The 8,950-nt window shown below is 32.2% G+C and overlaps 1 protein-coding gene across 1 annotated transcript in view; it reads right to left on the bottom strand.

Annotated features, from left to right (window-relative positions):
* Positions 1 to 8,544, bottom strand: part of LOC106678021 (uncharacterized) — a gene marked incomplete in the record, with an annotated part of 16,590 nt that extends 8,046 nt beyond the window's left edge. The window contains 4 exon segments of the mRNA XM_014416295.2: positions 1 to 6,675; positions 6,974 to 7,231; positions 7,714 to 7,843; positions 8,384 to 8,544. Coding sequence (XP_014271781.1) covers positions 3,970 to 6,528 — 2,559 coding nt within the window.
* Positions 8,545 to 8,950: the final 406 nt, after the last annotated feature.

Genomic DNA, 8,950 nt, shown 5'->3' on the forward strand with positions numbered 1-8,950 from the left:
TAATTATAGCTTCTTGTTCTAACTAAATGGTTTATTGTGGTCCCGATCTTCATTAAAGTACATGGAGCTTACAATTCCTCCACTTACACACTTACGTCAATATTTATCCTTGATCTCTTCAATTCAAGTGTTGCATTAAAAAATATAATATATTTCTACTTCAAAGGTTAGATACTTGAAGCATTATTTTTTATTTCTATAATATTTGCTTCAGGGAAATAACCGTATACAAATAGAGCCTATCTTTGCAGATAAGCATATCAAACATTGTTAAATTGTATATCGTTTCAAGGACATTTGTTTTTATTTTCATGGTGAAATCTAAATTACTAAATATTTATAGATACATTGTCGGCAGCAACAATAGAATATGCTATAAAGAACATTAAAATTAGAGTTAAAATCTAAAATTGACAATTACAAAACATCGATGATTTTAATATAAAAAAAATTTGAAATCCATTTCCTCAAATGTTAAATTTCTGGTTCATATTATTACACTGAGTATGCGATTTATACAAATTAAAATTTTGTTAGATATTAAGTAAATCAGTTATAATATTTAGTGATATTGAATTATATATTGTTTCCTACACTGCAGGGTCTTGGCTCCTCCACCATAATGGTTCCGGCAGCCCAATAAAGCATTGCAAACTTCGACCACTTGGTCTCGTTATCATTGAAATTTTTTTTATGTCGTATCTGACTCGAAGCTAAACGAGCACCCAGAATTATATCTCACTCGAATTATATGCAGATGGGCTCCCAAGTAATCATGAACAGTAACTGCTCTAAAAGCGAAAACCGATACGAGGCGGGGAAGGTGAGATAGATGCGATCACTTGGACTGATGAGAGCAGCCTCATGCAGACTCCTGATAGGGACGCATTAATAAAATTTAATGCTATTTTAACAGCAAACTGTCTTCCCCTGACCAATCGTGGTCAACTTTTCTTCCGGAATGTTGACCATTATTTATTTTATGTATCTATTGATTTTGTAAATTCGTTCCTTTCATTTTCATAATTTATTTAGCTAACTTTATTTTGTCTAAAAAAACCTTTTTATTTTACTTATATTTATTGTTTTATTTTAACTCTTTTGTTTATTTTTACTTTATGTTTTCAATTATTAGCTTAGCCAAATAAATGTTTATATTCCGATCCAGCTTGCTTTTTTGTTATTTTATGGCTTCCCAACAAAAATACATCGTCAATTGGAGGTTGCTTTAACACATCTTTAACAGAGGAGAAATCGTTGTGTAGAATAAAGAAAAACTGGAATGAAGTCGGGTTTTTACTATTTCTTCTATTTAATACGGCTCTATTTAACACTAGTAGCCATTGTTTTATTTGTGGAGTTACATTCGTTACATTTATCGCAATTTTTGACATTTTGGGAAAACAAATCGCAAGTCCAAGAAGGCCAACAATTTTTTAACAAAAAATTTTATTTTCTGCTATTAAAATTCGTACTTTAGGATTTCTCGAGGTACTTATTACAAATTTTAACGTTTTTCCCGCAAATAATACAAGAGAAGATACAAGAATGGGAACAGGAGACATGGGATGCTTTCGGCAGCGTCTCTATTTCTCCATTAGTCCGTTATCAATTCTTATACGGTTCACATTAATCCATTTTATTACGTTTAACGATGGGATATGGCTAAGTATTTGCGATAAATAAAATTTAAGGTATTTTAGAAGATTTTATTTTTAAGAGATTTTTAAGAGTAGCTGTAATAAACCCACATTAAATATGAAATTTCAGTTTTATACAACTTTTAGTTTTTAACCTAGTCTACGGGCGACTCAAACTACCGTGTGGTCGGATCAAGAAAGATTGCCCTGAACCCGAGCTTAGAGCTTAAACTAAAAGCAATTTATGAGCTATACCCCATAGAGCAATGGCTACACATTTATACCGATGGGTCTGCGTCCGGTATTGACAAGGGAGCTGGAGCAGGAGTATAATCAATCAACTTTGAACTGTCATTTCACATTGGAGCTGGATGTGACTATGATGCAGAAATGCAAGCTATCTACTTCGCGATGGAAGCCACTATTGAATGTGCCTACAACACTGTAATCTTCAGCGACTCCCAAGCCGTAATACAAAATTAACAACACCAGGTGCCGCAGAGTCACCCACGGAAGAAAAGTGCAGAAACATGGCTGCTATCATGAAGAAAAGAGGAAGGGTTATAGCTCTGCAGTGGATACTAGGCCATGTTGGTATAGATGGTAATGAGCAAGCTGACAAGTTGGCTAAGCTTGGTTGTGCAGAGAACCAGCCTGTTCTACCACTTTTCTACAGAACAGAAAAATCACTTATAAGCTGTTATTGTAAGAACAGAACAAATGCTAGACACAAAGTTCAAGTGGAAGGAAATAAGTGGGAGAACCTACTGCATAAGGATAAACGAATTCCCCGCAATCTTAGCACTGGCTTGTTTTCGGCTAGTAACAGGACATGATCAGCTCCAAAACACCTCCATCGAATATTCCCCGAAATGTCCTCTCTGCAACATGGGAGACATGGATGGAGACCATCTTTTAACGTGTATTGGTCTAGAAGATGTTGAGCAGGATGCGGACCAACTAAGAGGAAGAGTAAAATTGTATTGAACTGCGAGAGGGGAAAATGGCGTAATAGCCCACTTCCTGTAGCGTAGAAAAAAAAAAAAAAAGTTTTTAACCTAGACTATACACATAGACAATTTTTTGAGGCTTGGTTATTTGAAGTTGAGGGACTTTAAAACGTAAATTTCCATTGACAACTCAAATTCAAATTTTTCACAATGATTTCCTTTATCCGAAAACTTTCCGAACATTTATCACAATGCTCTTCCTTACTATTATACAAAAAAAAAATTAATTCTGTACTACTTGAACTCATGGGGTGCTCTTACCAGGCCAAAGTTGTGCAACATTATTACCCAATTAAGGGTACCCACTTCATGAGGATTGTAGGACAACAGAGAGCTCCTGAACCCACAGGAACCCTGGTCTTTGGAGTTAGTAGTACAGCACCTTACCAATGAGTTACCCGCTTCCATATTTTTCCTTATAATATATTCCATACATACTGTAAAAATACTTTCCAGAAGGTAATTCAAGAAACTAGCAAGGAGGTATGCATGACAAGTAATTAATATAATCTAGCTGTGATAAAAGTTCAGTGGGATGGAAATAATATAAGTAATAATAATGTAATATAGGTGTAATAAAAAGAATTACCACCACTAAATGTAGATAGGAAGTTACTGCAGCCCTGTTTGGTGGGAACAGATCTCTAACTGCAGGCAACTGATTAGCTTGTTTGCATTCTAATATAATGCCCTGTTTTGTTAAAGAATAAAACTTTAAATCACTTTGGTTAAGAGATATTCGGGCCACTGTGAGTGCAGGCCTCCTGGCTCAAGAGTCTGGCTTACTGCAATGCACCAGGATACTGAAATATTAGGGAATGTTGCACCACTTTAGGGTACAGTTAAGAGAGAAAGAAAAAAAAATACTTTAGAGTTTATTAATTTTAATATTCACTAATGCAGGTAAAATACAGACCGAAATCAGAAAGATTGATAAGAATTTACTTCTGGTTATCACAGATGTGTTATATAGTATATATACTATATATAGTAATATAGAAGTACTAATGGTTTATTTTTTCTATTTCTTATTAAAATATAGCTGATAAGAAATAAGTGAATATATTAATATATACATATAAATCCTCTCTCTCAATATATGTATATATAGAGAGAGAGAGGATAAAATTATCAGTTTACAATTTAAAAAACAAATTTCAATTTGTATTTTAATAAATGTTTATTCTAAATAATTAATTTTTGAATAAAACGTATCACAGCTCAGTCAGCTTGAGCAAGTAAGCATTTAATAGAATTTCTCAGTAACATATAAAAATAATTTTTCTATAATATTACATCCTGATTAATGAGCAAGTAAATCAACTGTCTTTAACAAAAGCATGAACCAAAACTTTTTCTACATCAGCACTTATCCTTAGAGGTGCAATAAACACACTGCGGACAATAGAATCATTGGCCAGCAAAAAGAGCCACCCTGCTTTCTGTGGAAGTATAACTACAGAATCCGGCTCTGGAACCAAAGCCCATAACTTTCGGAAGTATGTTTCAAAGTAATTCCAGGATGTTAATTCATTGGCATTGGTAAGTTTCAAATAGAAAATACGTTTCAATGTTCTCAAATTTTCATTTGTTTCATTAAATATTTTGTTTAGGTATTCACTAATATCCTTTATAAAATCTTCAAGAATACCTTTTAAATTATCTTCATAATATTTAATTACCCTGTCATATGTTTCCTTTCCTTCATTAAATTTAGCCTTCATTTCTTTCATCGACTTTAGCAAAAGTCGAACAAATGAAAATAAATTGAGTTCTGAAAGCGATTTTTCTGCTTCACTTTTGACTTGAGAATTCATTGTTTCATAATTATTATCACGTTTCATAATGTTTAAGAAACCATTAATATTTTTAATTACCTTTAGATTTGAAGATTTATCAGCATTAATTTTGATCTCTTGCTTGTTTTTCATACTTATCTTCTTCAGTAACTCGTGAGTATTTTTTTTAAACATTAAGTTTTCTTTTTTTGATACTATTTTCATATCTTTTTTAAATAATTTATGACATTTTTCATTTTGATGACATTTCCTTGAAGAATTGAAGATTTTATGCTTTGACTTACTGCTCACAGAATTGATAACATCTGGTTGAACTTCGATTTTTCCATTTATCTTAATTTTACCAGATGTGTCTTCACTAAATGCTACTTTAGAATTAGTTTTTTTGGCTGCTCTAACAACTTTGGAAATGTCCTTAAAATAGGACACGGGATCTTCGAGGTTCATAACTGTTTTAATAACACGGGCATTACCTTCAATTAGATTTTTCTCTGTTGTACCTCTCACTATGTTTTTAAATGCTCTTCTCTGCCTATGTGAAAGCTGACTTTCTATATTGTTGATAACTTCCTTTTGTGACTCTATAAATAATTGTTTTGCTGTTCTAAACTTCATCGCACTGTGATAGAAGAATAGGAGCGACAGGGTAAGATTGACTGAATCTTGAACACTAAACTTCCTTTCTTCATACATGTTATACACTTGATGACCAATATTGACACCATTTAACCCTGTGTTAGTTACTTCAATCCCATTAACAACCCAACTCGCAGCTCTCCCAATGACCTGCCCATTTTTAGCCAAGTATTGAGTATAGTTCAATGCTCCCATAGAAGCAACGCTAACAATTCCAGTTGCTACACTGAGCCAGGATCCTGCAGCCTCTCTACCAGTCAATGGTTGATTATGATTATTTCTGTCGACCAACTGGTAAATTGATCTCCCGCTTGACCAAAGTCCAGAGGCGACCCCAACTCCGGAAGTACCAATCAGTATAGGTGCAGCTACTGGGCAGAAAAGTGATGCTATTGCTACACCTGCACACCCTAGCCCAGCTATATTAGAAGCTATATCTCCAAATTGGCTAATTTTTCTCAATCCTTCCGATTCAGGAGACTGGCCAAATTCTACCAAGACCTTTCCACCTTTATCACAAGAGTAAAATCCATTTTTAGGATAGCAATAGCTGCAACTTGGAAAAATATTTTCCTTTAAAAAGTTACTCCAGCTATTATAACAACGGCCAGAGAGGTCTATAAAATGTGAAATATCTGCATTTTGGTTGTTTTTTGATTGAATGACTCTAATAACTGGGAATTCTGCAATATTATTGTCAATTTTGGCTATAACAAAAATAAAAGAAACGAATATGCCCTTATCTCTAAAATTGGGAGCAGAACAAGACTCAACTTGCTTTAGCATCTGATCAATCTGTTCAATTTGTTTTGGATCACGGTAATACAATATATATCCTTCTTCATCATCCTGAGGTGGTGATGGTTTTTGAGGTGTATCTGATGTTGAGCCTGTTCCTGTATTGGTAGAATTGGCCAAATTGATTTCCTCTATATCCTCTTCAAAACTATTAATTAAATCATCTTGACAATCCTGCCCAAAAATAAGCTTTATGAACTGCCTATAGTAATGACTGTCTTTCCCAATTAAAGGAACTGATTTATCATCTAAATCTAGAGAAGGTCTATCCAGCAATTCAACTAAAAATTTAAATTTATCATCTGTAACCTTGTTCTCACAAAAACTTTCCGCTTTCGCTTCTATAGAATTCACATCTTTGGTTATCTCGACGTTTAATTTGAGATTATCACAAGTGATACCACCATCTCTTACAGTTAAATTTTCTTTTCCTTTGGAACTGTCATTAGCATCTTTACTATTATCAGAAAAATCTGGATTTCCAAACAAAATAAAACCTAATTTGTTTTTAAGATGAACAATAGAATTTTTTTCGTAAGTATAACTTTCCAGAGTATCTTCACCTTGTTCACTAAGATGTTGACAATAAAAGGATTGTCTTCTAATAGCTTCTTCTTTCCAAGCTGATATATCCAACTCTGTCATTTTGAATTAAATTGAAAATAATGGGTCTAATTAACTGTGTCGTTAAATTTTATCATTCCAGTCAAAAAACTGTTGATACAAATTTTATTCAAAATTCAGAATAGGTGTTTTAATATATGCCAAAATACTTTTCTTCAGTTGCTAAACCTGTGAACAGACAATATGCAATGAGAGAATACAACATAGAAATAATCACACTCAAATTAGACATCTAGATGATTCATGCTAATAAATTTTTGCTTTATGCAAAGAAATCCCAAAAGTATGATTTCCTATGTATATAATTTTTTAACATACAATGTTCCATTTATTTTTATTAATAATTAAATAATTTTGGCGGTTGATTACTTTTCTACATAGATCATCACTTTGATAACTGGACTTTTGAAGACACTATGATATCTTGTGATATCTGAGAAAGTATTGAACATCATTTTGCACCTACTTATCAGAGCTGAATCACCTTCCAGCCTAGTGTCCTCGCTGGGTGCCAAGTTCAGACAATAAAGACGATTTGTTATATTTCCAACAGGAACAAAATTAACCATAAGAACCCTCCTTCCATGCTAAAACGCAGTTGGTATGACTTTAACTTAAGCTTTCTACACCCTTCCTATGGCCTGTGCCTTGGCCAAAAGAAGATGCAGCTCCATAAGGAAGTGAATGATGAAGTTCAACACTATCTCAAAGACATAGCAGAGAACTGAAACAACATGAGCATACAAATGTATGAACAGTGTTTTCAACAATGAAAACAGTGTTTTCAAAAATTCATCGATCAGAAAAATAAACCAACTTTCAACTTTTATAAGGATGTAAATATTGTAACAAATGATATCTTATAAACAGATTAAGGTTTTTCTGTTGAAGGATCAATACAAAGAAAAAGTATCATAAATAGTATTTGAAAATAATTTTTTACAAGACTACCAAAATATAACAGCAAACAAGACAATAATTAATTGGTTAGTGAATGCAAATAATTCATTGCTTTGCCAGTAACTTAAACTAAAATATTATCCTCATCTGTGTTGATTTGACTCTTGTATAACAGAGATTATTTTATTCACCTTCAGCAATATTTAATTTGTGATTTTTCTTTATCATTGCTTTATGATTATTTCTATAATTTTTATTTTTTATTCCTTGGTAGGACTACAAAGGTGGCTAATTTATATTACTTACATGGTTTAACAAAAATACTGGATACAATTTAACTTTATTTATCATGATGATTAATCTAGTTTGATCCAACTGTCTTTCACAACATCTTTAGCTATCTTGGTTCAAGAAATGAAAGCTAACTACCACATCACTGCAAAAAATTACACATCATTTACAAATATAATAAAAAAAAATCAGCTTGGCATCTAATAGCAAACACAGAACTTTACTAGCATAAGCAAATATGGTAAATAATGTTAAATTACAGTGTAATTATTATGTGGTAATTGTTATTTAGAGCACTCAGAACTATAAATAACTAACTAACCTTATCATATTTGAATATCTGGAAAAATGAAATTTATTTTAAGATATAATTTGGTTTTGGATTAAAATTAAATGATCGTTTATAATCAATTCAAGTAAGATGGTACCAGTGGCTGAAAGATACTCCAAATAGCAATCAAAAATTTGCGTTTTCCTTTTTTTTATTAAAGAGTTCTTGACTTCAGTCAATAACAATTGTACAAACAATAATCAATGTAATAATGTAAAATTAATGCTCTAAATTGTAGAGAGACATTTACATTATTATAAGATTAAGATAATTTAGTTTGGATTGAATACTGATAGAACCACAAGCAAAAGTAAATTTTAGTAAGTACAGCGGAAATGATGTAAATCAACTTACAACATTTCAGCAAAGTAAAGGTTCCCAACTAAATATTTCATATTAAAATAATAAATGTCGAGGCAAATCTGTTTAAAACGCTACACTGATAAGGTGAATTTAAGACACTAACTACCTAGCCTATTTACACGCTTTGAGTACCAGGCGGCAAGGTCATTCTTCTGTGAATCACAGGGGAAGTGGAGGGGTTCCCGCTCTTTTAAAAATAATTGTTTAATATTTCACTTGTAATTCATTTTCACAATTTTAAAGTAATAGAAAATTTCTTTTAAACCATTTAACTACCGATTATCGGTAAAAATAGGATCTGGTAAATTGAAAACTTCATAGGACATTAATTGTTCCTACCCACGAAAATCCTTGGTTCTTCCGTGGACTCCTTAGTTATAAAAGTAATTCCTTCATAACCTGACAGTATTTATTAAAACCATTGGTGAGGCTTAGTGTAACTTTTCATAAATCGATTAAAAAAAATAAAACGTTTTATTTTGAATATTTATATACAATTTAGCAATTAACAAAAAACAAGTTTTGGCATGCGTTTTCAATGGGGATGTTCAAATTGTC

The sequence above is a fragment of the Halyomorpha halys genome, unplaced genomic scaffold (genome assembly GCF_000696795.3).
Source record: "Halyomorpha halys isolate HHAL.00 unplaced genomic scaffold, Hhal_1.1 Scaffold119.1, whole genome shotgun sequence".
Taxonomy (NCBI): Eukaryota; Metazoa; Arthropoda; class Insecta; order Hemiptera; family Pentatomidae; genus Halyomorpha; species Halyomorpha halys.